A 14893-nucleotide genomic window follows, 5' to 3' on the forward strand; every position below is an offset into this window, starting at 1 on the left:
TCTCTCTTTTTCACCCCTTTGATGTGCTGCGGTAGAGCTGTCTGGACGTACGACCGACAAAAAGATATAGCAGGATACAGCAGGCAAGATTCATAACAGAAAAGTCTTCAAAGCCTTGCGAAAAGGAAGATGGTCAGAGGTGGCACGCAGGGACAGGTGGAGTGAATTCAAAGCCTTGGCTGTTGCTACCGAAAAGGCACAGCCATCCATACGCGAGAGTCTAACCGAGGGATTTGAATCAGGAAAGCTGATTGCGAGCAAAGGATTCTCGGGGGAACAGAAGGAGGGAATTTGGTTTGCAAATATTCAGCGATATATTTATAAAAAGCCCTGTGCACAACACAGAGTGACTTAAAAAGGACATGTTTTCCAACCGGAAGCCAGTGAAGCTGGTGGAGAAGGGGTGACATATGAGAGCTGAAATGAGGGCAATTTACGGCCTAGCTGCTGCATTCTGAAGAACCTGCAGACGGTGCACAAAATTTAAATGAGGGTACTGGCTAATCCGAGAATTTCACGGGATTAAAACAGAAGATTTTTAAGAATCTCTTATGAAATCAGGACCTTCTGGAAGAAGTCATTTTGAGTGTGGTAAGTCTTCAAATGTTTCCAGAGTCTTCCCAATTATCCACACCCCAGCACCATCATCATGGTAAGGGGGTTTGGAGCTAGAACATGTCTGGGGAGGGCCAAGAGGATCCTCAGATTGGGGTAACTGTGGCACTATCCGAGATTTTAATGCTGGAGTTGTCGTGTGCGAGTCTTGGTTGAGTAATGTTGTCCCCCATTTTAACCATATCTCCAGCCATTCTTCGGTAATATTCAATTTCCGGTAGTGTCTTTCCTTGGTCTCCCTCGATTTCACAAACATCTTTCACTTACTTTATTGTTTCCTCCAAAATAACTCCTGTTTGGTTCCAATAAGTACAGGCACAGGCAGATGCAGATGTACCACTGTTTGGCACACATCATCTCATTTTATAAAAGATGTCAGAGATGAAATTCGCTCAAGTGTAGGGTTTCTTATATCCATGTAAACAAATAAAGCAGATTTACTTCCCCAGCTCATATTACTAAGAAATCAATAGTTCTGGGGCAATGGCTGTCTGTTGCTGCAGGAATCTATCATGGTTGTTTTAGTTATCCACCATAATATCCATCCAATAATGGTTTAGCTTATTATGAATTGATCTATTTAGTACATATTGCTCTTGTTTCTATACTGGGAGGATATCAGAATGAGTAGGTTTGTCCAGTTCCCTTTTCCAGTGTTCACAAAAAGCATGGTGGCTGAGTTAGGTCCGTAAACACATCTGTTGTGAATATATTCTCGCAGTTCCAATGCTAGGCAAAACCTTCTATCTTCTGGGAGGATGATGGTAAGGAACATGAAGCCCATCTCTATTGTTAGTTGGCCTGTTTTTGGGGATAGTGGTAGGAGAATGTCCTGTCTCTGCACATGAATTGCAGCATGGCATTCCTGGCGATCTACTCTACTTGGGCTGCTTCTGCAGTGGTTTTTGTCTGGCTTGCCCCATCTTTTTATTTGGTTGAGAATGATTTGGAATCACTTTGAAAGAGCTCATGCAAGTCTGCTCTCATTAGGACACAGCAACTTGACCCAGTAGGCACCTATCGAATGGCAAGCAGCAGCAATGGCTTCTTTGAAGGCAGTGCAATGATGCAGCTCTATAGTTCTCTCCCAGGGAACTGGAGGAGAGTCCAGAAACTGATCCAATAAGATGGAGTCAACCATTTTGGGAGAATGCATCCTGACAGCCATTTCATCATTGGTCTATTAAGTATTTATTCATCTGCCTGGGTGTTTGACGGGCTAAAAGTTTGATGTTCTGGAATCTTTTGCTATATCCTGGTCCAACCACTAGAACCTAGCTTTGTTCATCTCTATTAATGCTGGCTCAATAGTTGTATTGCCAATTAGTTATTCGAAATGTAATTCTCTGGTTTAAAGACAGCCAATATACAGACTTCACCAGATCTTGGGCACAGCTACATTACAGGCTGCCCTCTTAAAGATCACGTACATAGGGTTACATAGGGTTATTGACCTCGTTGAAGGATTTCTGACTTTTGCCTATCTTTTTAATATTTAAGAAGACTTGAGTGGACTTGAGATAAGGCAATGACTTCAGCTCAGCTGGGTAATGGGTAACTGATGACTTACTTTGGTGACTAGTTTTCCTTTTCCTTTCATCTTCAATGGTTCCTGCAGGCGTCTCATTTATCAAGATTAGTCAGGTGGTACAAAACTCTAGGATAAGCAAAGTACTTTTAACTTCACTTAGGAGGTTCCGACTTCAAGTCTCGAGCTACTGCACCACTTTAGGGGGATTCCCTCCAGAGTCTTCAATCAGTCATGCTACCCTACCGTGGTTTGCCTTTGAAGCCTCATGATCCTGCAACCTTACCCCCAGGATCCCATCAGAGTGGACAGCTCGCCTAAGGGGGGCTATAAAGCCATGAGCACTTCTGTGTTCCCTCAGCCCTGGCAAATGAGCACCGCGTGAGTAGTGCTGGTTCCACACAGTGAACTCCTACTGTTCTGCGCTCATTATTATGACCATTACACCAAGGGTGGGGTTATTATCGTGGTGTAATGACTCTCCGCTAAGTTATGGCCTGAGCTGAAGCCGAGGGACATGACTTCGGGAAGGGTTATTGGCCCAAGTGATAATGACCCCACTCGAGGTCAATAACCCTATGTAGTTTAATAATGAGTAAAAGCAAGTTTGTAAATTGAGCGTGGTATTGTTACATTATTTTTAAATAGTAAGACTGTCTTATTAAGGCAATCATTTAATTGTAAAATTGGCTGACGCGGCACAGTTAAAGCATGTGCTTGATTAGGTGCAATGTGAAAGTGGAGGGTTTCTCTGTATGAAAATTAAAGCATTGTTATTGTACTTTGAATGCAGAGAAATACTTTGTTCCACTATCGACTTTTGAAGTTAGAATATTTGGAATGTAGTTAATATCAGTAGTTATTGACTGCCTTCTGGTTGGCTGGGAGGAGGTCAGTAATTAAGTTACTTTAGAAATCTTTTATACTGTGCCAAATCACGGCCCTAGGGGTCTCCAAACACCTGAGCAGACGACCAGATCTTTGCAACATGTTGGGAACACATCTTACTTATTCTGACCCACTCTTAAAGATTCTTAGCAAAACACTGCTTTTGCATTTGGCCCAAGAGAGCTTCTCTGCGTCCCTTGCCTGTGTATCTCGCAACCACACAAGATGGTAACTTGGGAGACTGTCTCACAGTTCCTATTGTATTTCATAGTAGCTGTCGTGTTTAAAATAAAAGTTTAGGAAGAAGTTGAAACTTGCACTTTCAGTGCACTGCAGTGGACGTTCCCTTAAACAACAGTCACATCTGTTTTGGGATTTGTATTGTGCATGGGAGGGGACTTGGCGATGGGGTTTGTGGGGAGCGGTGCATGGCAGTAGGGAACATTGTTCCAGTACTTCTTTTCGTACACTTGACCACGGTTTAGCTTTGGTTGTCAGGTGGCGCTTTAGAACCACCTATAAGCTGAAACTATTGCATTGGAGTGTGGCTAGGAGGGAGATGCAATGCAGGAGGGACACCCATTCATTGCATGCCTGTGGCCATGCTAATCCCTATGGCCATTCTCATCTCCATCTCCTACCTGCCGCTCCCTGTCAAAAGCACATCCTCCTGGGATCTCTTTCACCTAGCTCCATAAAGCAGTAACATCAGTGCTTTTAAATGGGTAGGTACTTGCTATTCCTGAGTACATGCACTTTTTCTTGTTTGAAAGACAGAACACAAGCTCTTCTCAGCAGGAAGCCAATACCTTTTAAAGGGGGAGTATCAACACAAAGCAGGTACTCTGGGATAGTGAGTGCCTGCACTTCGGTGTTTCCGTTTCAAGAACGGAGTAACATCAAACGTGTTGCTGTAAATGAGTGCCAGTGTTACTTCAAAGCAGTCTTCTGGGAGTTATTTACTTAACTGCAGTTATAAATGTGCTACTGATGTAATAAAAATCTCTTAACCAATTGTGCCTTTCATTACTTCATTCATAAGCAGTATGCATATCTTCCCGAACACGCATTGGCAAAGCCAACAGCTTTGGCTTGTGGATAGGTATTAGATTGCCATTTGCCAGGCAATACTTTTATATGTCGTGGTACTGGCACCATTTTGCAGCTGTTACCATTTTATGTCCATGTACCATCATTATGGCAATACCTAGCAAATGCTATCCTATGCCCACACAGAAGCTGACATTTTTTGGCTTTGCCAATGTGTGTTCTTTATAGCTGCACGGGCATCATTCTGGTTTAAAAAAACCAAGGGCAGAGGTCTGAGTTTAAATGAGTAAGTATTGCCTGGGCAACTAAACATTGCCCTCCCCTTTTCAATGTGATGCTGACACACAAATAACCAGAACTTTGTACAAATCTAAAAGGGAAGATATACAGAAGACTGGGATTTGGTGTGAACGGTGGGTGTACAGTGTTATCAAGGCAGAGACCGACAGCCGAGCTAAGCAATTTACGAAGTGTCCTTCTTTGACACTCGCTCACATCGCTGCAACATCCGCTGCCTCAACCAACTGAGCTTTCTCTCCTCGTGCATACAGAGGCGGATTGGTCTGCACGGAAATTAGGAGCTTCCCATGTGTAGTTGGTGCCACTGACTGATGAGGAGGGCTGGGCGAGAGTCAGTCGCAGCTCTGGTGAACCTCTGAAAGGCCAGTGTGTCTGGGGCAGAGTAGCAGGCTGGTGTTTCTGAAAGGCGCCTAGGTGACCCGTCAGGTTGACCTCAGACTACAGTAGGGCTGGAGTGGAGTCAGTCACATGTCGTGGTAGTGTGTCTGAAAAGCTAGTAGGGCTGACTAGAGTTAGAAGTCCCAGATTGCTGTGGCGGGTTTGTCCTGGCCAGGAAAAATCCTGCAGAAAATTGTTACAAGTCAACTGCATGTGTTTGCAGAAAAGGAGTCCTTTTTGGGCCCATTGCAATCATGGTTCCGCACAAAATTTGGGACGGAAACGGCCTTGATGGCATGAATAGTTACGGGTGGCAGACCAGGGGCAACTTTCCCTATTGGTAATGCTAGACCTGTCAGCAGCATTCAATATGATGAACCATGGCATCCTCATCAAACGTTTAAGGGAAGTTGGGCAGGTCTCAGCTAAGGCTATCAGCTGGTTCACCTCCTTTCGGTCAGACCACCGCCAACAGGTGAGGTTGGGAGGTTTTTAGTCAGACTCCATTGTGCAGGATTGTGGAGTCCGGAGTCCCCCAGAGATCCTCCCTATCACCTTTATGCATTTGTTACCGACTTGTGATGTGATAAAGGATTGTAAAGTGAAGTATTTTTTACTGTTAGAGTTGTCTTTATTTTGAGCTATTAGGTGGCGCTTGCACCACTTATAAGCCAAAACTATTGCATTACAATACAGATAGAGAAACATATAATGTAACAAGGAACACACAGCTTGTAGGTGTTGTTTGATTATTTGGCCACCTATTGACTGCCCATGGACATGCTAATTCCTATGGCTATTTCCAACAGTACCTGCCCCTCCTCCCAAAAACACCTTCTCATGGGAACTCTTTGAGCTCACTTTAATCAAGCCTTCTCATAAAACTTTGCAATCTGAGTACCTGCCAGTGTTTTTCCAAAGCAGTCTTCTGAGAGTCAATTAATAATTGGGGCTGTACACCCGCTACTGGTATAATAAAAATGTCTTAACCAGGTCTGCCTTCAGCCACTCTATTTATAAGCACTATGCGTGTTCTTAGCTGAAGTCCTGATAAAAACAAGCATTGGCAATGCCAACAGTTTTAGCTTGTACCCCACTTTCTATACACCATCCCCATTCTCTCTACCACCGTCCACCCAACTCTCTCTCCAACCACTAACCCACCCCCTCTCATCCTTCCTTTCATAGACTCACTTTATTTCTTACCCTTCATTCTCAACCTTTCTCACTCATATTTCCTCTTGCTCATCATGGATGGCACCCTCGATCAATCGTTTCCGCCCTTGCTCTATCCTCCTTTCTTCTCATTCTCTTGCACACCTGCGCCCCTTATCGCATTCTCCTTTGAAACGTTGCACTCTCCTCCTTGCACCCGGGTGCCTATAAATTCAAAATGCAAAGAATAGCAGGAAACGCGAAAATTATTGCCATTGCCATTGCTTGTTTTAAAATGTGGTTCAGTAGTTTATTATACGAAAGTCGTATATTCTGAAAGGGCCACTCTATACATCGTGGAATATCTAAAGTAGACACTAATACTTACAGAATTAGGAAGTGCGGATGGCTTGTGTCTAGCGTGACATGTTGAAATAAATGCATGCTTTTACTATGGTTAAAGTTGGGCATCCATGCTTGGAATTCATTTCCCCAACTAGGACGTTCATGCAGGAATCAGAATGACTATAGATACAGGACACAGATCAGTAGCCACAGGGCTTTAAGTGGGGTAAGAAATCGAGGGGGGGGCCCTCATTTGGGGGCGTGGCTTGTGGGAGGGGCGTGGCCTAAAAAGTACGCAAATCGTAGGGTATACACACAGATATATATAAATGTTATATATTTGTGTGCGTACCTTACTATGGTGTGTGTACTATGCAAGCCATCTTTTCTAAACATAGAAATATGTAACATATTTCTATGTTTAGAAAAGATGGCTTGAAAAGTACACACACCATAGTAAGGTACGCACACAAATATATAACATTTATATATATTTGTGTGCATACCCTACGGTTTGACAAGTTTTCAGGCCATCTTTTTTAAACATTTCGGGTTTATAAAAGATGGCTTTGAAAGTACACAATTCAAGCCATCTTTTATAAAGCTTTGACTACGGACAAAATTGTCCGTCGGCAAAGCTTTATAAAAGATGGCTTGAAATGTGTACTTTCAAAGCCATCTTTTATAAACCTCGAAATATGTCGAGGAATCCCCAGGTTCGCCGAGGGTTAAAGAGGCCTCGGCGACCTGGGGAAACAAAGGCACAGTAACTGCCTCTGGTGACCTCTCGCGCGAGAGGTCACCAGAGGCAGTTACTGTGACTGACGGAAGTGGCAGCCAGGCACAGCGTCGCTGTGGCTGGCTGCCACTTCTGTCAGATCGCCTGACTTCATGGCAGGCGCCTCTCACGTCGCGGCTGCGGCCGCGACGGGATAATGCATCCTGCCAATGTTGCGGGCGGTGGGACGGGGCCCCGGCAGGGCCCCGGCTCAGCCCCACTTTTTGGAGACTGCCGGGGCCTGGCCCCGGCAGGCCCCGGCCCACTTTAAGCACTGAGTAGCCATATGAAAAAAGGTACAGGTGCCCCTCCCCCCACAGCTACAGAACATCATTATCAGTGGTGGAAGTGTACGAAAAGAAGTAGTGGAACTATGTTCCCTACTGGTCTGCAACGCTCCCCACAAACCCCATCGCCACGCACCTTTCCACGTACCCCTTCTACGCACAATACAAACCCCAAAACACATGTGCCTGCTCTTTAAGGAAATGTCCTGTGCAGTGCACTGAAAGTGCACGTTCCAACCTCTTCCTCCACTTTTATTTTAAACCGAAACCATTCCGGAATGCTTTTTTTTTAAAAATAAAAGTATAGGAACTATATAGTTTTAATGAAAAGAAGTAGAGGAGCACCGCTCCCGCCCACTTCGACCTCTGATCTATACTAAACATCACAGGGAAAGGACGTACATCGGAGCATATGTTTTGAGTTAGGTGCTGAAAAGGCAGTAGAAAGATACATGGACACAGAGTGTGTGACATAAGAAAGGTACTACAATCTCATTTGTCTCGGGAGGGATAGCTCAGGGGCAACGTGCTCGCCTTGGAAACAAGACGACACAGAGATACACAGGTTCAATCCCGGGTTTGCGTTTAGAAACCTCTGGGTAGTTCATATCCCATAAAAGATATACCACAAATACATGACTGGTAATTAAAGTTTCTCCAGCACAGACCTGGGACACAGATTAGCATAATACAACACTGCACAGGCATCCTGGACTTCGGTGCAACTGCCCCCTACCCCACCTTCTCGCACCTAACTTCAGCCCTGACATGATTCGCAGACAAAAGGATTGATCATTGACAGGGGTGGCAGGTCTGCTTCTGTTTACACTGTCTGAAGATTGAACTTTCATCCCAATACTGGATTTCGCGATAAAAAGCAACAAAATAAAGCTACAATTAAATGAATTCAAAATAAACACATTTGAAATGTTGGCGGCATGCATGCAAAGTGGGACTGTGGATTGGAAACGTCAGGAGGCTTAGGGACACCAGCTAGGCTCAGACAAAAGCCTGCGAATGGGCGGCCTGGTTTTCGCCGAGCACCACACCAAAGAATGGAGTGGGTTGGTATCATTAGCTTCTCTTAAGGCATATCGAATACAAATACATCAACCAGAGGTCACTCGCCAAGACAGTGGGTCTTGTTTGCAGTAAATGGTGCATCACTTGCCACATGTTTACAAAAGGTTATGTAGGATAGCTAAGAGCCGATAGTATACATTTTAATGAAAGGTCCTGTAGGATAGTCTAGCTAAGAGCCAATAGTATACATGTTAATGAAAGGTCGTGTAGGATAGTCTAGCTAAGAGCCAATAGTATACATGTTAATGAAAGGTCCTGTAGGATAGGCTAGCTAAGAGCCAATAGTATACATGTTAATGAAAGGTCCTGTAGGATAGGCTAGCTAAGAGCCAATAGTATACATGTTAATGAAAGGTCCTGTAGGATAGGCTAGCTAAGAGCCAATAGTATACATGTTAATGAAAGGTCCTGTAGGATAGGCTAGCTAAGAGCCAATAGTATACATGTTAATGAAAGTCCTGTAGGATAGGCTAGCTAAGAGCCCATATTACACATGTTAACGAAAGGTCCTGTAGGATAGGCTAGCTAAGAGCCAATATTACACATGTTAACAGAAGGTCCTATAGGATAGTCTAGCTAAGAGCCGATAATATACATGTTAATGAAAGGTCCTGTAGGATAGTCTAGCTAAGAGCTGATATTACACATGTTAACAAAAGGTCCTGTAGGATAGTCTAGATAAGAGCCGATAGTATACATGTTAATGAAAGGTCCTGTAGGATAGTCTAGCTAAGAGCCGATAGTATACATGTTAATGAAAGGTCCTGTTGGATAGGCTAGCTAAGAGCCGATATTACGCATGTTAATGAAAGGTCCTGTAGGATAGGCTAGCTAAGAGCCCATATTACACATGTTAACGAAAGGTCCTGTAGGATAGGCTAGCTAAGAGCCGATATTACACATGTTAACAAAAGTTCCTATAGGATATTCTAGCTAAGAGCCGATAGTATACATGTTAATGAACGGTCCTGTAGGATAGTCTAGCTAAGAGCTGATATTACACATGTTAATGAAAGGTCCTGTAGGATAGGCTAGCTAAGAGCCGAGAGTATACATGTTAATGAAAGGTCCTGTAGGATAGGCTAGCTAAGAGCCGATAGTATACATGTTAATGAAAGGTCCTGTAGGATAGTCTAGCTAAGAGCCGAGAGTATACATGTTAATGAAAGTCCTGTAGGATAGGCTAGCTAAGAGCCAATATTACGCATGTTACTGAAAGGTCCTGTAGGATAGGCTAGCTAAGAGCCCATATTACACATGTTAACGAAAGGTCCTGTAGGATAGTCTAGCTAAGAGCTGATATTACACATGTTAATGAAAGTCCTGTAGGATAGGCTAGCTAAGAGCCGATAGTATACATGTTAATGAAAGGTCCTGTAGGATAGGCTAACTAAGAGCCGATATTACACATGTTAATGAAAGGTCCTGTAGGATAGGCTAGCTAAGAGCGATATTACACATGTTAATGAAAGGTCCTGTAGGATAGGCTAGCTAAGAGCGATATTACACATGTTAATGAAAGGTCCTGTAGGATAGTCTAGCTAAGAGCCCATATTACACATGTTAACGAAAGGTCCTGTAGGATAGTCTAGCTAAGAGCTGATATTACACATGTTAATGAAAGTCCTGTAGGATAGGCTAGCTAAGAGCCGATAGTATACATGTTAATGAAAGGTCCTGTAGGATAGGCTAACTAAGAGCCGATATTACACATGTTAATGAAAGGTCCTGTAGGATAGGCTAGCTAAGAGCCGAGAGTGTACATGTTAATGAAAGGTCCTGTAGGATAGGCTAGCTAAGAGCCGATAGTATACATGTTAATGAAAGGTCCTGTAGGATAGGCTAACTAAGAGCCGATATTACACATGTTAATGAAAGGTGCTATAGGAAAGGCTAGCTAAGAGCGATATTACACATGTTAATGAAAGGTCCTGTAGGATAGGCTAGCTAAGAGCGATATTACACGTGTTAATGAAAGGTCCTGTAGGATAGTCTAGCTAAGAGCCCATATTACACATGTTAACGAAAGGTCCTGTAGGATAGTCTAGCTAAGAGCTGATATTACACATGTTAATGAAAGTCCTGTAGGATAGGCTAGCTAAGAGCCGATAGTATACATGTTAATGAAAGGTCCTGTAGGATAGGCTAACTAAGAGCCGATATTACACATGTTAATGAAAGGTCCTGTAGGATAGGCTAGCTAAGAGCCGAGAGTATACATGTTAATGAAAGGTCCTGTAGGATAGGCTAGCTAAGAGCGATATTACACATGTTAATGAAAGGTCCAGTAGGATAGGCTAGCTAAGAGCCGATAGTATACATGTTAATGAAAGGTCCTGTAGGATAGGCTAACTAAGAGCCGATATTACACATGTTAATGAAAGGTGCTATAGGAAAGGCTAGCTAAGAGCGATATTACACATGTTAATGAAAGGTCCTGTAGGATAGGCTAGCTAAGAGCGATATTACACGTGTTAATGAAAGGTCCTGTAGGATAGTCTAGCTAAGAGCCCATATTACACATGTTAACGAAAGGTCCTGTAGGATAGTCTAGCTAAGAGCTGATATTACACATGTTAATGAAAGTCCTGTAGGATAGGCTAGCTAAGAGCCGATAGTATACATGTTAATGAAAGGTCCTGTAGGATAGGCTAACTAAGAGCCGATATTACACATGTTAATGAAAGGTCCTGTAGGATAGGCTAGCTAAGAGCCGAGAGTATACATGTTAATGAAAGGTCCTGTAGGATAGGCTAGCTAAGAGCGATATTACACATGTTAATGAAAGGTCCAGTAGGATAGGCTAGCTAAGTGCCGATATGCAAGGTTTAGCCACAAAGATCTTGTTATTTGACCTCACAGAATCACTCGCAAGAAGATCTGTGAATGGCTACCTTTTCCACTTCTTTGGCTCCATTATGGATGAGGTAGCTCAATTACCTTTAGGAATGACCCTCCCATCGGGCAGCTTGACGTCCTCCGTGCAGTTGCGGGCCACAGCGGTGACAGGAGGATGCAGGCGCAGGCTCTCCTTGATGCACATTGTGGTGAAGGGCAGCTGTGACAGATCATCCCTAAGGAAACCAGATCACCAGCATTAGTGCGTACCAAATGGCCCCCAGACCATGCGACATTCTGCGGCGGCGGAGACACAACCCTTGATTCTGTTCCCCAGTAGCTCCCACTGTTCCCACCCTTTATTTTGGCTTACTCTTGTCACCTCCCTCCTTTTGCAGTGTGTGTTGTGCGACAGCTACACGCAATCTCATTCTCCGCTATCTTCCATTTTCCTTGATCTTAAGCACAACTCATTCTCCACAATGCACCTTTCATCTTGGCAGGACACATACTTTTTACTGACCTTTCATGATCAGGTTGCTCATATTAAACTGAACACTTATTAGATTTTGAACAATCAGTTTGTCGGACCATACACAGATGTCATTTCATAACTTCCTCTCCTTCCTGCCTTTCCTGTCCTTCCCCGCCACTCCCACCACCCCCATCCCCGGACACAGGTGAACACCTCCAAAACCTTAAGACAAATACACATCAAACAAACACAGACATGCTTGTCAATTGCGCTCCAACAAATTACATGCCTGGTATCTAACAGGACTTTTACATCTAAAGTATTCTTTTTGCATGGACCTCAGGAACAGATGCGAGACAGGCAAGAATGTTTTCCTTGCACTCCTAAAGTTCACTAGGTTTCCCATCATGAGATTGTGCCACACCTAACAGCCATAAACTCATAGAATGACTTCCCCAACCCTTGCTTGCTGTGAGTTGAAGCTGTAAGACTAAAGTGCCACTGACAGAGTGCAACAGGTAGTGCTCCACGTGTTCTGCCCCCAGAACCATATATAGTGGATCCATAGCCAACTAGATTTCAGTTCTCCATCATCTCGGGAGTATAGCTCAGGGGTAACGTGTTCGCCTTGGAAGCAAGATGACAGGGAGCACCACAGGTTCGATTCCCGGGTCCGAGCTTGGAACCTCCTGGGTATTAAGCGTGTTATAAATATCCTATCATATCATATAAGACCAAAACTCTAACTGAAATGATCACATTTTTAGACAGTTCCAATGGGTCAAAATAGTACCCTTATGTCCACAACCTTTCCAGAATGTATATATTCTATGATCCCCAAACGTGTGGAACCTATTGGATTTAAAGTACCAACTAAGGACACTCTTTATCTGTGCTTTTATGATCCGAATAGAGATTGACAATGTAGCCATTCTTTGAAGTAGCCTCTGACACACAGCATATTCCATTGGAATTCCCAAAGGCACACACTCCTTGGTTTGCTATGCCTTAATAGCAGGGATTCTTTGCTCATTCATCATAGTATAAAGCATGGAGATCAGGTCTTTAGAAATGCATCCTCTCTGAAAGGTCTTCTCCCACAGGCTAGGAAACCACACGGATATCAAGAGTGTCTATCCTGCACTACAGTATATACCTGGGAAGTGAGAGTTAAATCCATATCCATCTACCCCCAATGTACATCTCGATGAATAGCCAGTTTATTTCTGAACTCTCCAAGAAGCATTATGGAATAACACTAATTGTGTAACCCGGTAAAAGTGCAATAAGTTGGAGAATGCAAGCCCCTCAAGCACTTTCTGGCTATAACCAGGGGTGCTTTGACTGCTTTAAGGAACTCACGGTGGTAACAGTAAAGTCAGACACAAATGATCACATTTCAAGGGTGTTTATTAAACTATAAATGGGTGAGAAAAACGCCTAATCTATACCTTAATCTAAAATGGGAGCAAGTACGTCGATCAAATAATAAGGCAGTTGTAGTGGCGTCTTGTCACATAAAAAGGGTCTACAATTAAAAAAAACGATTGCCAATCCTTACCACTAAGTTAAAAAAGAGTGTGGGACAATGTTCATCAGAAAGGAAAAAAGTGGTCACAAAATGATAAGCCAGGATGGTATGACTGGGGTCTACCTTCCTCACGTTCTTAACACGCAACAACAGCGGGACTCTTGAGCACAGCAATCCTGGGCTTCTCCGGCACAAGCTTACAGTTCATTTCCAAAATGTCAGGACATTCTGCGGCCAAGTCTCTTTTACACCAAGTCTCTTGCCTCAGAGGGCCAGATGTACTATAAACAACAAAACCAAAGGTTCCTTTCAGTAATCTTCCCGTCGGGTGATTTCCCTTCACCCGTGGATCTCCCTCAACCAGGCTCCGATCCTTTTGCAATGCTTGCCTCCCCCAGTCGGGTTCACTACAGCCTTTCGTTCAAGATATCAGCAACTTGTAACATTCAAGAGTCTCAATGTCTTTTTAAACAATCATTCATTGTGGACATCCCTCAGCCGGGTTCACTCTTGTCGACACAATGTTTACAGAGTGTTACATTTTATTCTCATTCGCTGGCATCCCTCAGCTGGGTTCACATTTGCCAGTTTGACACAGTTGACTTGGTTGACCTTGTGGGCTTCACTTCCCTTAGCTTTTTTCAACCCCATGGTCAGCTTAGCCCCCAGTCAGGCTTCACACATTGACCGTTCACACAGCGGTTCCCTCAACTGGGTGATAACACCTGTTCCACAATATCAGAACTTTGGTAATGGGTTAAGGACTTTCAATTGCACAAGGTATTTTGACTCTATCCTTGTATGACCACCTTAACCCGTTAGGCCGGCCTTTACTGTGGCCTCTTGTTACTATAATGTCCACTAGAAAGGGGACGAGCCAGAGTCTTTCAAATGGATGCCCACGTTCACTAATACACAAGTTCTTTGTTCATAAAAAGTTGCCGTTTGCAACCTTCGCTCAACACCGCCCGGTTTACTATCAGTTCTCCCGCAGAGTCACCGGCTGTGCTGACCTCCTTGTAATTTCTTGTCTATGGAGTCAAGGACAGTACCACGGATGCAAGTGCACCTCCCCACCTCGGTTTTCAGTGCGGGAGGGTCATGTGCACCGTTGGCATTTGTTAACCACACGTCAGCTGTAGTTCCCTGTCTTATGATACTTTTCATGGAGGCTTCGAGGGATTGGGTCAAAAAGGGCAAGGGCACTTCCCTCCTCGTTATCCTTTCCGGTCTTGCCGCCTTTCTTATCTGTTTGAACTGCTGTCCTGGAATAGTTGCTTCCTCGTGCGCTTGTCCTGGCTCCAAGTGTGCTTTCGTGCTCTGCCTTTTATCCCTGTGGGGAAGGGAAAGGGCCATCAGGTGTGTTCAGTTATTGTCAATTGCCTGTCTCTGCCTGACCCTTGTGCCGGGGCAAGTCAGGTAAACGGCTCTAGTGTTAGTCCATTGTCTTCCACTGTCTAAGAAAGTGTTAATGTCAGAAAGGGTTGGGGGGGGGTAGAGTTTCTAAATATCCTGCTGAGTAGGATGGGGAAATGGTGTCATAAGAAATGATATCCCTTGTCCTGGGGGTTTGGTAAGCTTGCAAGTGTGAGTTTGGTAGGGTTTGTGAAATGAATACGGGGGATTGTGAGAATGGTAGTGT

The 14893-nt window shown here is 44.0% G+C and overlaps 1 protein-coding gene across 8 annotated transcripts in view; it reads right to left on the reverse strand.

The window, feature by feature from the left end:
* CYP4F22 (cytochrome P450 family 4 subfamily F member 22) overlaps positions 1-14893 on the reverse strand; it is a 517355-nt gene that overhangs the window by 25132 nt on the left and 477330 nt on the right. For all 8 annotated transcript variants that reach the window (XM_069603853.1, XM_069603852.1, XM_069603851.1 and 5 more), the window contains exon 10: positions 11348-11481. In XM_069603853.1, coding sequence (XP_069459954.1) covers positions 11348-11481 — 134 coding nt within the window. The remainder of the gene's footprint in view (positions 1-11347; positions 11482-14893) is intronic.

The sequence above is a fragment of the Ambystoma mexicanum genome, chromosome 3q (assembly GCF_040938575.1).
Source record: "Ambystoma mexicanum isolate Mex_15411 chromosome 3q, UKY_AmexF1_1, whole genome shotgun sequence".
Classification (NCBI taxonomy): Eukaryota; Metazoa; Chordata; class Amphibia; order Caudata; family Ambystomatidae; genus Ambystoma; species Ambystoma mexicanum.